Here is a 25,007-nt window from a genome sequence, read left to right as displayed (position 1 = left end):
CATTTATTCCGTTCAGCAGCAACAGCAGCTGATGATGAAACGCTTCAGTCATTCTTTTGTGCGTAGTTTCATGATGCCGATCCTCATCATCCTCACAGATGTAAGTTTGGTGGTATTGGTTTCATCAACAGTTAAGCACATTTTATCACTGCACACGGCCATCACCATAACCCAACATAATCCACCGCATCGCATTGCACTGCACCACAACAGCACAACACCATTCCAACATCAACTGCGCCATTTCATCGGTTACCACAGCCGATTGGTTTTTTGGGTTATCGCATCCACCCACTGTTGTAAGGAAATAGAACTCCTCAGCAAGATATGATTTAAGTATCAATGAGATATTTGTTTTGAGTAATCGGTTTTTATGGAGATTTTGTTGAATTGAAATTTTTAATAAAAAATGGGATGGAACGTATCGACTGGAATTTTTTAAGCATTATTAGCGATTAATTTAACAAGAGTAGGAGAACTGATCTTGGAAGACAATAGATTATGAAGTACATAATGTAACTGAAGTGCTGTTATATTGGAATCGGCATCCGTAAACTGCGAGGAGCGGTTAATGCGCTATTGAAGTCTGAACAATGGGATAATCGGACTTTTACCGACGGCGTAGATGTGAAGAATACGAAGAGGCACACGTTCTTTAGCCGACAAAGACATCCCTGGCGCTGCAAATATACTGAGATTACCAAATAACGGGTTTTATACTTATTTTTTGGTATCCGAAATTACTTAGTAGCCCATTATTTAACAAAGGCATGCCATCCGAAATAAGTAGTTATTCTACGGCCACTGAAAGTCGACAAATAAGCTGACAAATCATAGGGGTTTTTTTAGAACTGTTGAGGTGAATTTATGTTCAATTTACCACCCTCCATATTTTTATTTTACCCCCTGTCGGAATTGAACTTACGAATTTCGGAAAAAAACTAGTTTTTCATCGGTGAGCCTTGAATTCTCGGTGTTGTAGTCGGACATACACGCTCCTCATTACTTAGTAATGAGTAAAAATATTTTTGTCATGCCAACTTGCTTACTTGTAATGCAGAAAGAAGCTAATTTACATTATCTTGTAATGGGTTAATCGGCTCCTGTGGCTCGCAAATCTTTGCTGTGTAGCTGAGGAGAGATACTATCACAGTTTACGACACGTGATGCTGCAGATCTTATCCGAGTCACAAAATCATCCGCAGCAATTGGATCTGAATGAACCAGGAGCTAACTTAACGAAAAGGCAAGGATGCTAGCAAAGTATGTCAGTTGTTATTGTTGTAACGGTGTTTTTATTTTACGTTTGTAAGTTAATTTTCTGCCTAATCTGGCTGTGGGTCTAACTCCAGTTCTAGGAATGTGACTGTTTCAATGGGATATAACCTCAGATATACTGGAGTTAGTTGAGTAGGTATGGCAGGGCAATTGAAAAGGTGCAGTGAATCGTGCTGGCCTGTGCTACATGCTGGCAGATGTTCTTGCCCTATACGAATTTAGACGGCTCCACCATTCCGAACATAGTTGAACCAAAACTACTCTGGTTCGTCGTGGCAGCTGAAGCGCTTCAGCAGCGATAGATGGGATGGGGAATGTTTTCCGAGGACTGCATTCACACGATAGTTGTTTAGGGCATCTGCGACTGCATGCGTGTGAATGTTATTTAAACCTGCATGATATGGTTGTTGATCTAGGGGTTCTCTCTTGTAACGTTGGACCTCTATTTCTAGATCATGAAGATCACTCCTGACATGCCTGTGCGGGAGAGTCCTATCCACCATATGGTACCACCATAAGATGACTCTCAAGATAACACACGAGCAAGTACTGGAACGTATTTGCCATTTTATGCAATTTTATTGCTGTACAGGAAGAATCTTTGTCTCCTCATGTAGATGGTCCACTGAAGACATGAGGAGGCTCTCTGTTGCGGCATTCTGGCAGGTTTGACCATTTTTCCATAGCGTTGCACTTACGTTCGCGGACCATTCTGGCGCCGCATAGCTTACCACAGACCGACCTATCACCTTATATGTGGTCAACAAGGTTACTTTATCTGCGCCCCAAGTGCTACCGGCTAGAGACAGCATGTGCGGACGATGTGAACGTCCCGTCGAATGTGAAACCTATAATTTGGGATAGTTAGTGGTCGGAATTCTGCTACCATCGACCTTGACATACAACTCTGTTCTCACCTCTGCCATCCATGTGGTGAAAAGAATGACCGTAGATTTAGTGGCGGATATTTGCATATTCCTCGCGGAAAAAAGGTGGTGGTCAATTAGGAGTTCAGCCTTTCACAAATTACATCAGGAAAGGTACCTGACACCAAAGTACAATCATCCGCATACGACGTCAATGCCGTCGGGAGGGAGCGGAATACAGGAGAGGTAGAGGTTAAACAGTTCCGGACATATCACCACACCATGGGGAACTCCATGTTTCACTCGACGGGGCTTGGACTCCTTGTTCCTGAATTCCATTATATTATCCAACGTTTCAAATTTGTCCGAAGGGTTGTCTGTTCGATATCCTCAAGCAGTGTGGAGTGCTTGACAGTATCAACTGCGTTTGATAAGCCAAGCGCCACCATCACTCTTCTGAGTCATTGACTAATGCTGTGCTGCTTACCGAACCCATGCTGATGATCGGAAAATGGATAGCTATTTCTGACGCTAGGGAGGATTGAAGCCTTAAGGGTATTTGCGACGGGCGACAAAATCGAAATCGGTATGTATGATTTACCTTTGCTGGCATCCTTACCTGGCTTCAGTGTTGCAACTTTTCCGATTACTTAACCACTTGTTCGGCTTATGCTCACCTGCCAACCTGTCAACTTAGAGTGTCAGCTCCCTGACTCTGGTGCTACTGGGGTTGGCATGACGAAGCTCATCAAACTCAATTGCTAATCCCGTCACCTGTGCTGGGGAATGTTAGTAAGCGAATACTGGGGTTGTTTTCCAATCGTTTTTCTTCAACACAAATTCTGAAAACAGCACAGTGCCACAACTGTATTGCAGGCCATTTCCACATATAGGGTAGCATGGGGCAGTTTCGTCACTGGTGTGCCTTCGTCTGCGCCGATTTTATTTATTTTATTGATCGAAATCAGGCTGTTTCCCTTGAGTGCACTTCATCACAAATCATCTCGAAAGTTCAATTCTAAAATGAAATATTATTCACAATCCATAGATTATTCGATTCATGCATTGATCTCGCAACACTAACTTTCTCAACATTTTCATGGTTATGCCTGAATAATATTCTTTTTGACATTGTTGTATTCTGACAGTGTTGTGGGTATACGCATAAATGTTCCATTTTTTGAGACCCACACAACTCCCAAGTTTTCTTCATCCCGATATTCATTAGTTTTTAATAACAAACGGATGAACGTAATAAGCCTCACTTTCCTCTGGATGCCAGGTATGTGTGGCAACTGTATCAAATAAAAGTTGATTAAACCACATTTCATCATTGTTGTTGTTGTTATTGTCAACAAAAGCCGGCGATGAAGATGAAAATCAGCATGGTATCAACTATGGATGCTGCACTATTGCAACAATTGCGCACATGCATAGCTGATAGGTACATCGATTGGTTGGTCAAATCGCGGCTGGATATCTCTTACATGTGGTACAAATCTTCTTGTTTTTTTTTTTTTTTTGGAATAATTGCCTCATTGCCTCATCATCTTGTTGTTTGTGTACAATAACATGTTGGTCTTGAAATCAATTTTCTTGTCTTGTGTGGTTATCGCAAGCAATTGTCAAATTGTGTTAACATCATAATTGTTTAACCTTTAAATTGTGAACAATGTTGTGAAAAAATTTTCATTTACAATACATACAACACACTCGAGAACTGTGGAAAAACAATATAAAAAACAATGATGCAGGATAAACGAAAATGCATTCGGAAATTTCTCTTTGGAATTTATCTTTACAGAACCTTTCCAATGAAGTTTTGGGATTTTGGTTCATAGATTTGTAGAAGTAATTTGTTCAAACACTTCATGTGCTGCCTTTTCTGCTTTGATTTTTAATTGGTAATACTGCGAAACAATCCCTTCCTTCGCAAGATATTGGTGCGGGGCTCTTAAGTCCCAAACATCAGACAAAAAAATATTTTGCGTGGAGGGCCTTAGGAAGTGGCCTTTTCGCCTACATGGCGGCCACAATCCATGATATTCCACCAGCATCCATCAGACGGTAGAGTTGGGAAAGCCAGCCCCACGTTGGGCGCCATATTATTATGTGTAATGTATACCGTTGCCGCATCACAAAGATGCCTTGACTTTTACATGGTAATTCTTCAAAAGAATCACTTCATTCGCAAGATATTGGTGCGGGGACACGCAGACGCGTAGTTTTGCATAGAGAGCCATGGGAAGTTGGCTTTTCGTTTACATGGGGCCACGAGCCATGACATTCCAGCAGCTGCCAGTAGACGTTAGAGTCGGGGAAGCCAGCCCCACGTTGGGTGCCATATTGTTTTGTGTACCTTTGCCGCAGCCCAAAGATACCGTGACAACGCCGACCAGCTCTAAATTACAAAAACAACGAGTATTCAATGATCAAACAAAACGATCACCTAAATGGCCTGTATGCCAATGGGCAATGTGAACCGTGATGGTGTTCTGAAGATGATCTAAGAATACACGATGTCCAAGAGAGTCGACAGAGCTGTTAGGCGCAGTCTAAACAACTTTGGGCTTTGGCAAAGAGACATCTAACAATAGGTGTCTTTTAAAAGGTTGTTTGAACATAATGTACAGTATAATTTCGATAATACGAACACATTTTTCGCTTCTTCTTTTTCTTCCTTTCTTCTTTTTGACATTTAGATTATTTTTACTTAAAACAATTAAGAAAGTAGCAGTCAGCTGTGATGACGGAGATATAACCTCAGCCTCTGACCTAAAAAGAAGCCAGCAATATATTGATTTTATATCACGAGTTTGCTTCAAAATATACGTGAAATCTGTAGGTACCACAATGGGTACGGGACTATGCTCAATCATTGACATATACCAACAAAATTCTGGGGAAGGGTCTATGGAAGCACCCTTTCTTTCAGAAAGGAAAAAAATTGAAAATGTTTAAGAGTTATCTTGCACACTAGCATTTTTAGTATTTACCTGGAGTCATATTATCTCAGGAAGTGTGGACTTACTCTGGAAAAATAATTGTACCGTTGTAATAGGGACCGTGAAAACAAACAAATAATTTTTTTCAAATAGATCCGACACGAGTCCTCAAACTACACTTTTCCCAATTTTTGTGTGGGAAGTATCCGAAGGGCCGGACCGATATAGTCCATATTCCGATCTGGTACATGGCTGGGTGAAATAATACGATGTACAAAGTTTGGACCAATCAGAAACTGCCTGCGACAGTTATATTGAGGATTTATCGTCAGGGTCTCTTGAATCTTTTAGGCCATTACCTCAGGAAGTATGGACTTGCTCCCAAAAAAATTGTACCGTCGTAAATTGGGCCGCAGGAACAACCTGCTGAAGAAAATCGCAATACGATCCGAGAGGAGGTCTTAAACTGCACGCAGAAGAGTGGACGGATATAGGTCATATTCCAACCCGATCTATATCTGGAAGGTTTAAAAGGATGTGCAAAGTTTGGACGAAATCGATTGCTCCCTTCGAGAGTTATCGTTCACAACATTTTATAAAAAAATGTTAAACATTTGTGGAAAAGGTAGCCGAAGAATTGGACCGATATGGGCCCATCTTCGAACTTAAACTAAGTTTGGCACATTTAGCCTAAAGGCTGAGGGAATAAAAATATTATATAGAAAATAATTTATTATTTGTTTCCAATCGGTAATGCGGACATTTCGATAATTCGGACACCGCCACATGTGGTGTACGGATTATCGAGGTTATATTATCTCCTTCCAGAAACGTGAAATTTGTCCCAGTTGTGAGCATAAAGAAATGCTTTGAGAGCCTGGCATGCCAAATATGTCGGAGCCTCAGAGTAAAGCTCTTGAACGTCTAAGGACCCGATCGTTTACCTTGTTAGACTTCTAAGTTGTCATCCCTTGTCTGTCACATGGTTCCAAAATATCATATTGATTTGATTAATTTCAAATTTTGATGGAATTTAACACCGTTTTTGCTTGCCTCTCTTCAAAAATACGCTCCTAAAAGAAACTAGAAAAAAATAATTATCCTTTTTATTGCTTGCATTACAAAAAGAAAAGAAAAAAAGGAATCAAACAATTTCCTGTTTCCGACATATTTCTAATCATTTCCTTTGCCACACACAAAACTTTTATCGACAAAGTTCCACTACAGCAACAAAGTAAAAAGAATTGAGGCCAGGATGTGGAAAAAAGGACATTTGATTGACAAAGTCAAGTAATTAGTTCAAATATGGTCGGTCGTCTCCTAAGCTGCTTGACAGGTTTTTTTTCTATGGGAATAACGAAATGAAAGACAACAAACCAAACGACCAACCATCAAAACAAAAACAACAGTGAAGGAAAATTCGTTAATGGACCATATAGAGAAAATCTTAAAAATTGAGATATCGAAGAAATGAATGGCTACCGAGTGATTGAATGAATCATAATGGACTGACTATATGTAATGTTTTAAGATACGTAACGAAGTAATTTGTCTATTGGCAAAATAAGTCATATACTTATATGGCTTACCAACCTAAGGTTGAATCAAAGCTTTAGAAAATAATAGGTATGTTCGATAACTTCACAAGTAAAAAGTACTACCAAGTTCTTGTAAGAGTTGCATATACATGTAGGAACGGGTTACGCAGTCGTTCGATTACGTGTCCCACTAACTTGACAAAGACTTATTTAACACATAATTTCATACGAACGGCGACAAAAACTAACAGCGAGACTTTGCGGGTATGCTTGGTGATATGGTGATTAGAATGGCTCTCACGGTAGCACCCGAGCAAGTACTGCAACGAAAGCATGTCATTGTGTTGCTGTACTGGAAGAAAAATTTTCCGCATGTACATGGTCCACTGGAGACATGAGGAGGCACCCTGTTACTGTTCTCAGAGCGGCATTCTGACATGTTAGAATATTTTTCCGTCGCGTTGCACTTGCATTCGCGGACCAAATTGGCGCCGCATAGCCTACCACAGACCGACCTATCGCATTATATGTAGTTTCGGAACGCCTTCCCTTTAGGTGCACGTAGCCGAAGAATTCGACATTATCACCATAGGTAGTCATTTCGGTCTTCATTCCAACGGTGTATAACTTTTGTCCCGGAAATATGTACTTCTCGAGATATAGGCTTCAAAAGTTCGGCATAAGTTGAATGTTGAACGGACTGGATTCGTATCGATCATAGACAAATTTTCGATTTGAACGAAAATTTTGTTCGCGTTCAACACTTTGCTTACCAATGCCGCCCATGTGGTGAGCAGAGTGGTCGTAGATTTAGTTGCGGATATATACATAAGTCGTAAGATCAGTCAAATATGAGTTCAGCCTTTCACAAGTGAAATCAGTGAATGTACCTGACGCCAAGATCGTACAATCATCCGCAGACGTTACAATCTCAATGCCGTCTGGAGGGGGCGGAACACAGGAGAGGTATAGGTTAAACAGTTCCGGTGATATCACCCCACCTTGGGGATTCCCTGTTTCACTCTTCGAAGCTTGGATTTCATTTTCCTGAATTCCACGTTTAACTGACGTCCACACATACAATTGATTATATAACGTTTCAAACTTGGCCGGAGGGTAGTCCGCTCAGTGTCCTCGAGACAGCGTAAAGTTCTAGACAGTATCAAATGCTTTTGATAAGTCAAGCGCCACTATCACAATCACATGGCTTGCTCTGGATGATTCCTCGACTAATATGTGTGGAGATGGCGTACAGCGGTGTTGTCGTGCTGTGCTGTTTACGTAACCTATGCTGATGATCAGCAACTGGATAGCTATTTCTAACGATGCGGAGGACTAAAGAATCAAGGGTCTTTACCACGGGCGACAAAAGCGAAATCGATCTTTACTATTCACCTTTGCTGGCATCCTTGCCTGGCTTCAGTAGCGGGACCACCCTGCCCATTTTCCAGACTTCGGGAACGATGTGGGTGGATATCGACAGGTTGAGAACTTTAGTGAGATACTCCACTCACAGCACATCCAGTTGTTTCAGCATTACCATGGAGATTGCATCAGGGCCCAACGCTTTGGATGATTTAGCTTTGCTGATGACATTCGCAACATCATCTATTGTAAATTGTGGTGGTGGTTCAACGTTGCCAAGAAGAGATCAAATGCGACATAGTCCTCTTTTCATCGCCTGAACTGAAATAACTGTCGACTGAAATAACTTGCGTGACAGAGGCCCTGCCTTCCTTCTTTCTAGGGTTAGAGAGTGACTTGCCCACTGCCACCAATTCGCTTATTCCGGCTACAATGTTGCAACTCTTTAGATGATTTAACCACTTGTTCCGCCTATGCTCACCGTCCAATCTGTTAACATCCAGTGTCAGCTCCCTGACTCTGGGGTCAAGGGGGTTGGCACGACGAAGCTCATCACGCTCATTTGCCAATCCCGTCGCCTCTGCCAGGTATGTATATACTTTTGTTGCAACGAGGTGGTGATTCGAACTGACGTCGAAAATTTAAATTTTTTTCCGACTTGTAGCAAGCCTTTCATTCACCGGGGTAAAATTGGAGACCAGATGTTTTCGCATCCGATTAACTACAAATCCGTAACCAAGCTCATGCTTTATATCATCGCAGCTATAATACAATGTGTCACTTTATGTGTTGTTGTGACGCCATTCCCTTCCTGTATGGCAGTAATATCGGCCTTGTAAACTGCACATTCCAGGGGTTTGCTTTTCTCTGTTTCCTTGGTTTGATATCTGCAAATAAAAATAATATGTGTACATATTAGACAGGAGTGGTTCGTATGGAAGGGATTGTACTGGGGTTGTACTGAGCAAAAAAGTCCACTAGACTATATGTCTACGGTGAAAATCGATCCTCCCGATTTTTACTTGAAGTCAAAACTGCCTGAAGGAGCATTCTAATGCTTTTGTGATGTACTAGAGAGTTTTTAATTATTGTCTTGGCTTTTTGTCTTAGTGTTGGATGGAAAATCTCAATATCCAAAAAACGTGGATAAAAAAAAAACTTCAAAATAAGGAGGCCCAATTTTCACCGTAGACATATGGACTAGTGGACTTTTTTGCACAGCACAATCCCAGGAATCAGAAACGCGAAGACCCATAAAGTGTTCGAATCGCCCGACGCAAGTGTATATGTACATTAGGGTTATGACTTTTTGACATTTTTTCTCAAAAATGATTGCCTGTAGTGAGAATGAATGAACTTTTGCCTACTAATGCCTAAAATAACATTCATTCCATTTTATTATAAAAAAGGTTCCGCACAAACCACTTTAAACAATTTTTTTTTTGAAAAAATACTATGAAATGAAAAAAAAAAAATCTCAAAAAAATATTTCCTGTTGCACGAATGAACTTTTGTTCACTTTTTTCACATAAATATTGAAAAAGATCCCGCACAAACCACTTTTAATTTCTATGATATATGAAATAATTTTATATATATAATATAAAATGATATGTGTGTGCCCCTATACCTTGTTTTTGATCAAAAGTTCTGAAAAATAAAAACTTTAAACGCTTTTTGTGTGGAACCTTTTTTTATCGAATCACTTTATAATTAAGATTTTATGTAATCTTATGTAGAAACTCATCACGCTGAGATACAAGGATATGAGGTTGTAAAAAAGTCATAACCCTCATGTATATATGTGTCTGTTATAGAGAAAGGCGCGTGTCACGATCGTGACAACACAAAAACTTAGCACATAACAATTGGATTTTAGTGACGTCTAAGTTTTAAACGCTTTAATTGTTGTTGTTGCTTAGTACCACGAACGTGACACGCGCCCATCTCTAATCTGGAGCAAAAGTTTTTTTCTATTAATTGAAACCACATAATATGAACTTTAGCTGAAATGAACAAATAATGTAAGGGTTGTATTACAATAATATAATGTCAACAAAACCGTAGAGTGGTTTTGAAGAGTCAATTTTGGCTGGGAACAACACTGCTTGAATATTCTAAAATTATTAAAAACATAGCAAATAGTTTAATCTTACTAACCACTCGCTTTTATAACAACCATTCGCTGCTAAAAAATAACGCAATGCATTCTTATATACACTACGCAAATCTAAAAGCTATGATCAACTTATTGGAATAGTTACGTTTGTAATGTGCTTGCCTGGCTTTTGACTAATCCCGACTTGTCATTTTATTCCATTTGTGTATCTGTCTAAAATCAAAATGTCTTCGTTTTGTTCTCTTTCATTGTATCCTGTCCTGTTGCCACCAACAATAGACTGAACCAGAACCAGAAACCGTAACGGAAGCCGCTGAACCAGTCTCCGAGGAACCCATTAAATTGGTTCATGTCTTGAATCCCGGCGAACGCGAATATCTCTCTCCCAATTTAATTGGTGTCCAGAATATAGCCATGACCTTTTTGCCATTGTCCATGAACTTCATTAACATTGTTGATGCATTCCGGGAAGTTGTCAATGGCGTCAAGTATGACTTGGTCGTAAATGCAGTCGACACAAAGGACAACGATGCCGATATTGTTTGTCATTTGATTATCTTGGAGAAACCTTGGTTACGTACCGAATGGGGTGATAAAGTTCGAGAGCTACAATATTCCAATTGCAGTTCCAATGCTCTCGATGAAGATGGTGATGTGGGACGTAATCCTTTGGCCCGTGCCAATTCGATTAATGATAAGTATGTTAAAAGTTCCGTATTCAATGGAGGTTCACGCAATGAACTCTCCGTCGATGATATGAAACATCTAGAAGATCAAATTTTACCCTCAGCCATTAGTTCTAAACGTATACCCTCCTCCACGAATAACCTTAGAATCCCCCCAGCAGATGAGGAACAAACAAATGAAAATGACCAACCCGAAGGCCAAGCCACTGAAGAGGTGTTGTCCGTGGCAACCACGGAAGGCGAACAAGTGGAAAATGACAAAGCAGAAGAGGAGGTGGCAGCCACAGAGGAGCAAACCACAAATCAAAGTGTTGAGGATGAAACCACCACAATTTCAGCAGAAACTACCAGCACCACTACTCTCCCCACAAACAGCGATGATGACAGTCCAGCAGATGTGGTCGAATTAAGCGAAGATGATAAAAAATGGCTGGATGACATTTTCTCAATTGGTGCCTTAAATTTCGAGAACTCTTTAAAGGCCAGTCGAGGCCTGAGCATTGACGACGATACCGTTGATGATGATCTGGGTCAACAGCAGCAGGTAAAACTTATTTCCATTAGCATTTTCCTCTCTCCCTCATTCATACAGCTCATGAATATGAATGAATGGCAACAGTGAGTTGTGTCGGTCATTAGGTGCCAGCCGCCACTTCACTTACTCAGTCACTCACTCGTTCGTTCAGTCACTCAAAAATGCTTCATCTTCTTGTGTACTTTGTTTGCAAGTAAATTTCTCAGTTAAGTATTCTTCTACGAAACTAACTAGCTCTGGCCATCATTATCATTATTATTTGCTTCGTTGCATAAACAATTCCAAGTAAATGGAGCAACAACAACAACAGCAACAACAGTTTTGCACGGCTATTAGACAAATAATAAACGGACATTGTAACTGTGCGGAAAAGTGGTGCTCGTGGTCTTGGAGAAGGAACCCCACATTTTATTTCCATTTTTAATTAGGAAATTACTCCTGGCAGCAACAAACCATTACAACAATGTGCCACAGAACGTGTTGACATGACGAAGAACAAAAAAAAAAAAAAAAAAAAAACAAAAAAAAAAAAAAAAAAAAAAACAGAAAAAAATCGAAACGAAGAACCATTTACAGCTGAGCTCCGTGTTTTGGGGTTATTGTTCAGCTTTCTGTGGTGTTGGCGATGTCTTTTCTCATTGTTGTGAGGCAATGTTTGAACATTTCAAAAAGAACTGCTGGTCGGTCTCTGCCATTTACTTTTGTTTTCCCCGGGTAACATTTAAAATAATTATTTTTGTTGCTGCTGTTGTAGTATTAGTAGTAGTTGTTACTATTTGTTTGTTGATGTTCATGGCGAATTAACAATTGTCCCAACAACAATAATTGGCCGTGTGGTGTTAATTCTGCCGGGAGGGAAGTTTCATTGAAGGGAATCTTAGACAAATTGGTGACATTTGGTAAATATTTATTCGGACTGAGATTGTAATTCTTAATTGTGTACTTTTTTAATTTTGGAACATTGAGTTGGGTTTCAAATTGCCATGGTTCCCTTTTTTATAAACTAAGAGATACACTTTAAAATTATTAAAAATTTGCCTCCTGGGAATAATGGTCTTACGTATGTTCTCCGAAATGCTCGAGCGAGGTTCACTCTCTACTCTAATTCGAGCGTAAGTACTCCTGCGAGTAGAAGATAATATATCGAGTATACTCTATTTTTTATGCGACTCGAATAAGGGTATATATGCTCGAGCCGAGAAGAATCGAGCAGATTCTAACTTTGTCGAGTACTCGAAACAAAAACAAATACTTTCAAGATCACTGTAGCCACTCATTAACCGTTTGCTACTACACGAACACACAAATCGACAAAAAATTTATTTATTTTGCTACCCGATTTCACTCTTAGAGGAAACTGATACTCTTTATCGAATATTTTGACTCCCACTCTTATTTTTCAACAAGGAGTAGACGCGAGCGCTGCCTTATTAAATAAAAGAGCGCGAACATCTCGTACTGTTTATGTACTCGCGAGTAAAATTGAGCAAATCCGAGCACTGGTCTGAACCAAAACAGTTTCGGACAACTCTGAGTCGATTATAAATCATGTCAAACAAAGGAACGGCCTACTTAACCCTTTCTTGCGCACTATAATTCTCGAAAGAAGTACTTGTAATATTTCTTCCAAACTTTGCTCAAGTTTGACTAATTTATTAGATTTAAGATTTTAGACCTTGAATTCAGTGTATGCCTAGATTTCTGGTCACTTTGCAGAGGTAGTCCTTGTGATTTCTTTTAAAATGCAAATCTTAATTCCTTGTAGACGTTGTGTTATTCCTGAATAAGATTTGCACCACACAACAATCGGATCGGTTTAGATTACTAGTCTTACAATGTTTTATTGACTTTAATTCACTTATTGGTACACGCCTTTACTGTACTAAGCACACATTTTGACCCTACTAAGCACACGGCCTTGCTTTACTTCTTCTCTAACTGACGGTTTTAGTTCGCTGTATGATTTACAACCCACTGACTATCTCGCCATTCTCCCGTATTTGAACCCAATCCCTTATTGCCACAGATGCTTCTAGAAGATCTGGCAACATCTCGAATACCAACAATTTATCAATGCAACAAACACATACAAACTCATATTGAGTATTAAAAGAGCATCTATGGTGGCACGTGTAGCACGCGAATAAGTGGAAAAATGTACATCAATAACAAAATAAACATGGAAAACGAGAATAGAAGGTTTGTTGAAAATTCTATACAGTAGTTGTTGTTGTAAACTGATTCAAATATAGTAACTGTCTAATACAAATTTACGTTACAATTCAAATTCTTAAATTATCCTACTATGAAAAAAGAGAAAATAAAAACAGGCCCCTCTAATGTTGACTACGATAGTGCATAGATTTTAAAGATCATGATGTGGGAATAAGGAACTGGAATTTTCGGACTCATTATAGAGTAGGTGCAGTTCACACATATGCAGATGTACTTGCAAAGTGCAAGGCCGATATTACTGCCATACCGGAAATACGATGGCTTGGAAAATGTGTCACATCAACACCTAAAGGTGACGAACTATATTTGACATTAAAATTATTCCAGGCTATTTTAATATCAAATATGCTCCTTACTTTTGGTCCAGCAGTCGAGAAATTCAATCTCCACAATGAAACATCTAACAACGGAATGAAAATAATAAACTTCACCGCGGCATCAACATGGCAGTTAGCAGCACCAGATTCATAAGGATACCTGGCTTTCACCATATCAAACAAGAAACCTAATTGATCACGTTGTGATAGATGAAAGATCGATCCAAGGAGCAAATTTTGACTCGCATTTCTACCTTACGTCAACAGAGGCACGTAACCGACTAAACGTTACGTTACGGAGGTTAGACATCGGTATGCAGCAATCACAACATATAACCACTTGGACGGGTGACCAAAAAATTAGGCACGGCATTCATAAAAACGGGTCAAAAAGTTTATGCATTTTCACGGCGATTTTCAAAAGAGGAAAGATCACGCACGATACCATGTGTTTCTGTCGTAAAAAGAAGCACAATTAATTTCTGGCCAATTTTTTGTTGTTATCCTTATGTTGTTGGTTTAGCTATTATACCTTTGGTTATTAAGCAAATAAATTAATAACCGAAGGTCTAATAGCTAAACCAACATAAGATTCTCTTTTTTTGTTGTAAACAAAGAATTTGATCTCTCATCTATAAGACACAAAGAAAAATTGCTGTTTAAAATTAAATCGTGACACGCATATTTTGCACGTGTTTTAATTTTACAAAAAATCACGAGTACGCTCGACACAACATTTTTTCGGCACGCGTGACACGAATCACGGCTTCTTTCGAGAAGGCACGACACGCGCCCATCTCTTCATTGCATATTCCACTCACTTGTCCATGTGCTTAATGAAAGCACTCCTCTTTCCGATAACATACCAGCGCAGTGGTAAATTATTGCCCATTCCATGCACACCCTCCTTTTGAGGCGAGCGAGGTAATCTAATAACTGATACAGAAATATCATTAGGATATGAAAAAAATTCAAACTTTTCTTATCCAATGGAAATGAAGAGGACGAAGATACCACAGATCTAATCACTGAAGATGCTATTAAACTACCAAAACAGTTCAAAGAAAAATTTTGCAGGCGTGCCAATTGTTTGTATATGTCCAAGGGTTGTAGTCTTAAATTCCGGAAGAAGGATGGATGTGTTCGTCAACATTCGATTATTTAAATTGACAACACCTCCCAAAGGGAGTTACGTCCTCAAGATAACATTGGACATAAGTCCAAAACATTTTTGGCGTTATGTCTTACATCAAAGGTTGAAATAACTTCTAAAACTGAATAATGAGGCCGCAGGAGCCGATGGTTTAGGTGTATGTATTCGCTTGTTATTACCATCTGGAATAAAGAATGATTGGAACCTGAGCATCCTAAAGATATACGTCTAGCAGAGTACTCAAATTATAGGGGCATAAGTCTGCTCCCCATTGCCTATAATATCGTGTCCGGAATATTGTGTGAACGACTAAAGTCTGTGGTCAATAAAATAGTTGTGCCATATCAATGCTGCAGGAAGGCCAAGCCTCTGATGGAGTAAACAAGTGGTAGAGGAGATCAATAACAAAATTTTGAATTCAAAATTGGTACAATTGGAAAACCAAACTTTATATTTATTTTTTTCGGTAATTTTAACGTTGAAACACGTTTATTTGTATGTGCCTACAATGTTGATTAAAATTTTTAGTATACATATATATATATATATTTTTTTTTTGAATTAGTGTAGTGTTGTTGTAGCAGCATAGAAACCTACGTAGAAGCATAGGTTTGATGCTGTGTTGGCATCCGCTGGCCGAAACACTATGGTTTCGGGTACATCCGGTACGAAAGAACCACTGTCGTGGGATTGCAGTGTAGTGTATCACATTGGTGGGATTTTTTACATAGTTTGAAACTATTAACGTACCAGTGTTATAAATAAGGACCGAACGTCTGTCACCTATTAGAGTAAAATATGGAACAAACTAGCTTATTGCCTCAAATTTCAAGTTTTTTCAGCTTGCAAGACCATGATGTTACCATATAATCTCTTTTATTTCGCATTTCCTAAATGGATGCAATCTGGCACTGGCCCCTTATTGGGTGAATTATTGAAAAAATTACATCATTCTTCACTCGTTATCGGCCAATTACGAGAAAGAATGATTCTTGTTTCATTTATTTCATTAATTATTTCAAAGAAGTTTTTTTTATCGCACACAAATTGTCCTTGTGGAATATTTTAATGCTTACATGTTGAAAAATTTTCAGTCACATTTTCAGTTGTTAATGGCTACAAATTGACCATATACATATTTTTTTCGAATATGAAACATAGTCCCCTTTAAACTTGCAAACAATTTACGGCCATGTTTTTGTGGTGGTAATGAATTTATAATTTTGTGCAAAAACGAACAACGAATTAAAATTCCAACAAATATTCAACATTTTTACCAATTGATTTACGTGCAATCTGTCGACCATCAATCTACCACCATCTATCAAGTCAGGAATGGACAGATAGATAAACGGAGAACATTTGTCGCAGATTTTTTTATGTTTGAGTTGCACGTTCTGTGCTAAATTCATTCAACTGCTTCGTCAATTATCGCTAACCATTAGGTCAATGTGTTCTGCCAGGCAGCCAGCACCGTATGTAACAGACAGCTAAGTGGATACGAGTGGACAGCAGCGGCAGCAGAGCAGTTTGTTGCAATGTCAACCAAACTGCTGTCCAATGTACTCCTGTTGTCCTGATAATGTTGCCATTACATTGCCACATTTGAAGTCATTCTACCAACCAAAACCAATTGCAGTGATTTGATGTCGTCCTGCAAGTGTGTGCGGGTGTGTGTTTGGCTTTGTGGATAACGAGAAATCCCTTTTATCTACAAATCATGTCTCATTAATTCCAGCTTGATTTTTGCAAATGTGCATATTTTGTGTGGATAGATAGTATTGCATAATTGTTCTGAAATATCCTGAAAAATGTCGGCAATTAAAAAAAATTGAATTTAAAATTTCAACAGTTTGGTATTGGGAGGTGTTTAAGAGCCATGTGGTGTTATCTTAAAGATTAATTTTAAATGGTCAGTAAGTCGAAGGTTATGTGAAACAAATTGCGTTAAATTAAACTCCATTCTTGGAAGGGGGACCTTGGATGCTCACTAGAGCGACCCAAAAAAACATTTTTTTCTTATTTTGAATTTCCTACCGCCTAATTTTTTCCACTTAATACCATCTTCTGGTAGTGTATTTGTTGTAGGTTCGTTGTTGTTATTGTTGCAACAGTGTTTTTTTTATTATATGTTGGTATATTCGTTCTTCTGCTGAATCTGGCTCTGGGTCAATCTGCAATTCCAGGAATGTGGCTGCTTCGGAGGTAACCACAGATCCACTGGAGTAAGTTGAGTAGGTTTAGCGGAGCAGTTGAAAAAGTTCCGTGTGTTGTGCGGGCTGTGCCGCATGCTGGGCAGATGTTTTTCACAGTGTCGTCGATCTTTGCCCTATAGGAGTTAAGACGGCTACACCATCCCGAGCGTAGTTAAGCCAAAACTACTCTGGTTTGTCGTGGCAGCTGACGCTACACAGGAGGATGTGCTGGAACCAAAGCCATCAGTTTTATGTTTCACTTTTTGATACAATTTAAGGACCTCCATCTGGCTCCTGAACATCTTGATTTTTTCACACTCCCGCCCTTCCATTCTCCATTCCATTATTACTGATTGCAGAATAGACCTGTATGCATTGGTGAAGACCTCTGGTATCCATGTATGGATTTTGCGGTTGTTTATATGGAGTGGCAATACATTGTGCTGATAAGTTATCGGAGGGAGTAGTGCTTTCATTTAGGAATTGGGAAAGTTGAATGGAATATACTTTGGCTATCTGTTGTGATTGCAGTGTTGCAATATGTTAAATCTGGTGCTACCAATTATCATTTTTTTCTGCTGCGAAGTCTGTCAACCTCATACCATTGTCAGACGCTTCACGGTGGAAACTGAATTTTTCGACTGTTGGGGCAAGTATGTTCTCCTTTATAATACCTTTAAGTCATGGGGCAGGACACAGTTCATATGTTTTTTCCAAGCGCTCGTAAAATATATCTTTGGTCTGTCTGTTCATCCTTGCCTTCAGTGGGGCCATGGACGCAAATGAAAGTGATGTTGAAAAAAGGTTTTATCTGAATTGCAGCAAGTATTTTATCCACCGCACGGAGGTTCGGAAACTGATTTTCCCAGCCAAAAATCAAAATTTTGTTGAGGGATTGATATTGGCCCAGCCTTTACACATCGTAATATTTCCCTCACACTTAAACCAAGTGTACTACATGGGTCCACTCATTGACTAACACAATATTGCATAAATGTTCGCAAAAGTTCAAAAGATCAAACATCGAGTTCCAGTAATTCTGAAGTTTTAACCACATTTTCCATCCGAATTAGCAGTAAATTGTCATTTCGAAACAGAAGTCTGTTTACCAAAAAATTGTTGAAATTGGTAAATGTTTTGGTATAGTAGGCGAATTATCGAGAGTCAAACTGTCGCTTTGATCACTGTTCCAATAATTGGCGATACATAGCATAAAAAACATGTGTTGGTGGTCGACTTCTACATTGCTGTACGGCAATTATTAAACACGATAGTTTGACTGTTGATAGTTTTCCAGCTCTATAGTATAGCCCCCATATAATGACGGTATCTGCTTATTTAACTTATTTTGAAGAAACCCATTTTTTTGTAATCAATATTCAAATTATAATCTTTTATTTCAATTAAATACTGAAAATGTGCTACTTTATTAAGCGTGTTTCTTACCTCTAACCCAAAGAATTTAATATTTGAAATTGTACTCTTATGGCTATCTTTAATATGCCTTCAACTGCTGTTTCATGACTTCAAGATATAATTGCGTTAATCCACAGAACATAAATCCAATCATGTAGCCTATCATGATGAATAATCCTCTAGGCTCAACTCAACTCTTTGCTGTGCTAGGCCAACAACAACAACAACAAAAGCCGTGCAGACACCCAAAGGAATTTGACTTAGCTGTTCTTTCATTTTTAGAATTAATAAATTGTGATGGGTTGTAATGTGTTCTTGTTATTGTTGTGACAGATAGTTGTTGTTGTAAAGGTTGACAGTGTTAAAGGTCCGCAAAAGCAGGTGAGTAAGACGGGTAGTAATGCAAACAATATGAATTTTTATTTTGTTAGTCTACCCTGCCTTTAAATCCCTGAAATAAATCCCCGAACACGTTGTTTGTTCAATTGTTTGTTTGTGTTCGTCCGCTGCTAAAATTCCAAGAGCTCTTAACATTTATGTTTGTTCTATTCTGCTCAAGTCAAACAATTTCCAACAAAGAAGCAGAAGAGTCATTTGAAATGACTTTTTCCAGGGAACACCTTATCCCAAGAGTCTTACATAGTCGTGAAATTTGTTGCAGCACTTTGTAACATCAATATCTCTCGTAATGCCACCACCCACCTACCTACCATTAGCATCAGCCAGCAGCATCCATCCACTTAAGTCTTACTTTACCGAACATCTTTGGCATTGAATGAATAATTCATTTTTATGAAAAAGAAATTAAAGTTGTGCCCGCTTAAGAAGTTCACCAAAATAGTTGTAAAAGTTTTCCCACAAACCATAAGCGGAAAATTGTTGTCGATGACGACGATGATGATGATGACGTCTCAATTCCGGAACAATACAAACATGCATATAAAAATGTGTTAATGGTTTTTGGTATGTACATATGCATGTTTGAGTTTATGTGGGCGTTTTGTAAAGTTCTTTTCATTTCTTTAAACTAAAAAAAGGATTTTGTCACCTCTAATCCCTTTTTGGCAGGCACAAAGTTCCTTTATTTGTTGGTTTTATGAATTACTTATCGCCTTTGATTGTTGGCATTAGAAATGTGAATTGGAAATGATTATATTTTTTGGAGCGGAAATACAGTTAGACCTTGATAATTCATGCCATTTGCCAATAATTGAATACGTTCTTTATAAGAATTGAGAACTCGGACCGAAGTTGTACCAGAATGGAACGTGTTTTGCCTGATTTAGGACTTTATTGTATTTATATTCGCTAATGGCTTCAGAGGCCGCTTGTTGATGCACGGCTTTCATCGACAATCGGTTGAAGTCGGATGGATTGAGGTCTTGGATGCCTTCACGATATCCTGACTGATGTGTCGGAGAGGTGGATCTTCAGTTACAGAGTGACAGATAGGGTGCCAGCAGGAACTGCCTAGTTCGCCACACTTGCTATGTTGTCTGACTGATAGCATCCTTTGCAACACGGAGCGCATTATTCTGGGTTGTTTGCAAGTTTTTCCATTATGTGGTGCTGAGGACTAAGTCAAGACATTATTAAGGACGGAACCAATGTGTGATGAAAAGTGGAGAAAATTGTCAAAGACTACCCCCAGTATTTTTGAATAATTATACTGTGGGTCTACGCATGTCTCTGATGGATATATCAAGTTCTATGTTCAGGAAATGAAAAGTGGCACTGATGATTTTTTAGGGGATTAATTAAGAAATTATCGAATGTGGCTGCTAGATAGTCCGAATGTTGTTGTAACAGTGTTCTATATTATATGTTTGTATATTCGTTCTTCTGCTTAATCTGGCTCTGGGTCGATGAGATGTAACCATAGATCAACTGTGGTTAATTGAGTAGGTTTGGAAGGTCAGTTGAATAGGTGCAGTGTGTCGTGCGGGCCTGTAGCGCATGCTAGGAGGATGTTTTTCAGGGTGTCATCGATACTTGCCCTATAGGAATTCACACGGCTGCTCAATTCCGAGCGTAGTTGAGCCAAAACTACTCTGGTTTGTCATGGCAGCTGACACTCACACGAAGGTTGTTTATTGAATCTGCGACTGCATACGTGTGAATGCTATTTAAACTAGAGTTGGGAAATTGAACGACCTAGTTCACTGTCCTAGTTCAAAAACGTATGAGTAACATCATACAAACTAACGTGAGATATTAAGTATACGCATTTTGTTCAAAGAAACGACCGGTGCCCATTGAACTAGATAGCGAACTAGGTATAAATATAGTTCAATTTGCACAACTCTAATTTAAACCTGCTTGATAGGCTTGTTGATCTAGGGGCTCTCTCTTATAACGTGGGACCTCTCTTTCTAGATCATGAAGATCACTCCTGATATGCCTGTGTGGAGGGTTCTATCCACCATATGGTGATAAGGGTAGCTCTCACGGTAACACCCGAGCAAGTACTTCAACGAAATCATGGAATTGTGTTGCTGTTATTGTACTGTTCATATGTTTTGCACGGTGCCATCGAGATGGTCCACTGAAGACATAAGAAGGCACCTTGTTGCAGTTATCAGGGCGGCATTCTGACAGCTTTAATTTTCTCTCCATCGCGTTCCACTTATATTCGCATACAATACTGGCGCCGCATAGCTTACCACAGAACAACCTATCTCGTTATATATGTTCAACAAGCTTTTTTATCTGCACTTCATGTGCTACCGGCTAGGGACTTTAGGACCTTATTCCTACATCTCTGCTTGTCTCAGATAGCTGTGGCGTGTGCGGACGACGACAACATGCTGTCGAATGTGGCTCCTATTATCGTGGGGCAGTGGTCAGAATTCAACATTTTTCTCACCTCTGCCCCCCATGTGGTAAACAGAGTGGTCGTAGATTTAGTGGCGGATATATACATACATAAGTCGTAAAATCAGTCAAATAGGAGTTTAGCCTTTCACAAGTGACATCAAGTGATATCAGGGAAGGTACCTGACGCCAATAATACAGGTGAGGTAGATGTTAAACAGTTCCGGAGATATCACCCCATCTTGGGGAAATCTCTGTTTCACTCTACGGGGCTTGAAATTCTTCTTCCTGAATTCCATGTACGACTGACGTCCACACATACATACAGATACTCGTACATTGATTATCCAACGTTTCAAACTTGGCCGGAGGATTGTCTGCTCGATATCTTCAAACAGCGTGGAGTGCTTGACATTATCGAAGGCTTTTTATAAGTCAAGCGCCACCATCACTGTTCTATAACACGCCTTGCTCTGGTTCAGTCCTCGACTAATATGTGTGAAGATGGACTGCAGCGCTGTTTTCGGGCTGTCTCTGGGATCACTGGGGTTGGAACGACGTAGCTCATCATTCTCATTTGCTCAAACCTAATTTATTTTTTGTATTTTATGCTTAATCCCACGGCAGCGGGCTCTTTGGTACCGGATTGACCAGAAGTTATTCGGCCAGCGGTTGCCAACCCAGCATCAAATCTATGCTTCTACGTAGGTTTCCATGCTGCTACAACAACAACAACTCTTAGTTGCTGATTCCGTCGCCTCTGCTGGGAAATAAAGTCTCACTTCGTGTATTCGACCAGCAGATATATATATGGCGAGCGGCTGCAGCAGTGATGATGTCTCGGAACCTCCATTCTACTACTCGAACATCAGAAGAAAAGGTCAGATCTCTAAAGCGCTGATTAGTAAGCACTCTTAAAACTCCACCAATTAGCTTTCCCACGATTGACGAAAGTGCGGCGCTCAAATGTGTTGAAATCGGGCGGTCTGCTGATAGAGTCAATTTGGGGAGATGGTCTGATCCAAGAGAAACGACGGTCTGTTCCATGTTGTGTCATTTGTAAGAACAGGTGACACGATGGTTATGTCTGGCGAACGGTGACACTCTCCGCTAATTCTGGTAGGGCATCCTCAATGACCGTGCAAAACGTGAAGCTATCAATATGCTAAGCCGGGACTATAAGTCTTTAGACGTTTCCGAGGACCGAATGCTACAACCCATGTTTTACATTAAAGTCCCCCTTCCAAATGCGGGTTAATGTTGGGCCTATAACCTGGAGTACAGCTATTTATCGGTGAGATGTATATGTTCAGAAACTCTACCTCGACAGTTCCGCACCTGACCCCAATACATTCCATGTACGTGTCGTTAGAGGCAGGCTCAACCGAGATAGCTAATTCCCTACATCCACTTCTGGTGCTATCCTTCCTCAGTGCTATTCTTCCGATTCATGGAATCCACTATTTCCTCGATATTCCTTCGATATTTGCATGGACAAGTTCAGAACAAATCTTGAGATGCACCCACTGCCGACATTGCTTCTCACTGAACCTTGAGTGCGGCGGATGCGGACGTGACAAACCGACCACATATAAATTGGGTTTTTCTCCGTCCCGGCACGAACCAAAAGAATCTGGAACAGGCTTTCCGGGATATGCTGCTCCAAACAAAGAAAAACGACACAAGTACAAACACGTGTGCACTGAGGTGGCAGCCGCTGGCCGAAACACGGATTTTGTGAGGTTCGGGGGGTCAATCCGGTACGAGAGAACCTGCTGGTGGGATTGATTTAAGAGAACTTGCCATTTTCATGAATTATGCAATCATTTTATTATTGCAGTCTGTCTGGAGACGAAATATTGTATTCTTCAGCTAGTCTTCTTTCATGGTCCTCTTTCACTTCCTTCAACATAATTACATACATGCATATGTATTTATATCCGTTTTGTTCTTTTTTATTCACTGAATTGTTTTCTATTCAGCGGGAGTCCTCGACATTAGGAGAGTGGTCTATTCTTCTTCGTGTTTTATGGTTTAATTGTACTCGGTTACGATGTTGAAGAGGATTATGTTATGTTGTTGTTTCATACAGCTTTGTAAGACATGATTATCCCCACCAGTCCTTTAGAAAATATATGTCATAATTAAAGCCCCTGTAATAGCGCATTGTAATCCTCTAAAAGATTTCCATTTATTTTTCTCAATGTTAGGAGGTTCATCATTGTTTGTTCCTTCTGTTAGCTCATCAGTAGCATATGCCTCCCTGTGCGTATGATTAACATTGTCCTTATGAGTTTCAACGTTTTGTTCATCAAACTAATTGCTGATATCTGTGTGTTTCCTTCGAATGGTAAGAATAAAAGTGATAACCTTTCAATGAAACCATTCACCTTTAAAAATTGCCACATTCGAATCAGCCAGCCAGCCAAGCAACGAATGAATGAATGAAAAACAAATGTCATATATCCTGGCTATCATCACCCGACTGACATCAATATCAGCCTGCAAAAGTATTCCGCTCTTCTTTGCATGTTTATGGGAATTCTCTGTTTGTTTCGTGTGTGTCCTTTTTTGCCGTGTGATGCTTGCCTTGCTATTCCGTTTGATGTGTGGTTGCCGTTATTGTTGTCGTTGTCAACATTGTCGTTGCTCTTAGTGTAGCTGTCTTTCTGTCTGTCTGTTTGACTGTTGGATTGTCGTATGTTTTAGTGGGTCGTTTGCAACAATTCGTATGTGAATAAATGAATGAACTGAACTGAAGGAAAGGTTACTATTTGTTTGTCTATCTCCTTTCCCGTATATTCCTGTTTTGTTTTTGTTTTGTTGCCACATATAGCATGTCCGTTTGTCTGTCTGTCTGTCCTTTTCTCCTTTCATCCGGTTGTATTTTATGCCAACGCAAAACAAAAAATGAATTCATTGCAACAATGGCTTTTGCGTGTTGTCGACACCAATGACATTAAAAGTTGTAGTAGCAAATATTACAAACACACACAGAGCTTTACATGGCAGCCTTTGGCAAAACAAAGGCCAAAATGAAGATGCTGCAGGCCATTGGGGGTAGGTAGGTACGTGGTGGTAAACTTTTACATGATAACATGATTATTTTAATTAAACCTTAAGCTAGGGCAATGATTTTTCATTGCATGTACTCCATGCCATGCCGTTCCAGCCAGCTATGTCGTCACCCACCAACAGCCAACATCAATTTATTCACCGTTTAATGAAGCATGTATATGTACGTGTTTGTATGTGTGTCGGCGTAGGGACATTGTGTTGTATTAAAGCATTGTTAAATTTCCACTTAATAGACAATCCTCTTTTGTGACTGTACCGACCCCAAGAGTACCTATTATGTGCGAGGTCAAATTACTAAGTATCAGAGGTCATGTTACTAAGTAGCCGCATAAAGTGATGATGCTCCATCGGAATTGATCTTTGGAAATGTTAATTAAAATTAAATAATTAAAGATATGCAGCTAAAGTAAAGGATGCTTGTTTGGAATGACATTTTCCATTTGCTGTATCTTGCTTAGTCAACTGCC

General features: G+C 39.5%; 1 protein-coding gene across 3 annotated transcripts in view; it reads left to right on the top strand.

Moving 5' to 3' along the window:
* The window catches only part of CtsF (Cathepsin F), an 82,595-nt gene that overhangs the window by 49,102 nt on the left and 8,486 nt on the right, over positions 1-25,007 (top strand). Inside the window, exons 2-3 of one of the 3 annotated variants that reach the window (XM_073990307.1) lie at positions 10,391-10,809; positions 10,945-11,341. The exons of 1 other annotated variant lie outside the window; for it this stretch is intronic. In XM_073990307.1, the coding sequence (XP_073846408.1) occupies positions 10,391-10,809; positions 10,945-11,341 (816 nt within the window). Of the gene's footprint in view, positions 1-10,390; positions 11,342-25,007 lie in introns of all 3 variants that reach the window. One more of the 3 variants, XM_073990300.1, reaches the window with a different exon arrangement.

Source organism: Musca autumnalis, unplaced genomic scaffold (genome assembly GCF_047663935.1).
Source record: "Musca autumnalis isolate F117 unplaced genomic scaffold, ASM4766393v1 scaffold_1, whole genome shotgun sequence".
NCBI classification, from domain to species: Eukaryota; Metazoa; Arthropoda; class Insecta; order Diptera; family Muscidae; genus Musca; species Musca autumnalis.
Note: the sequence above shows the minus strand (reverse complement) of the source record. Positions and strands in the feature narration are given on the sequence as shown.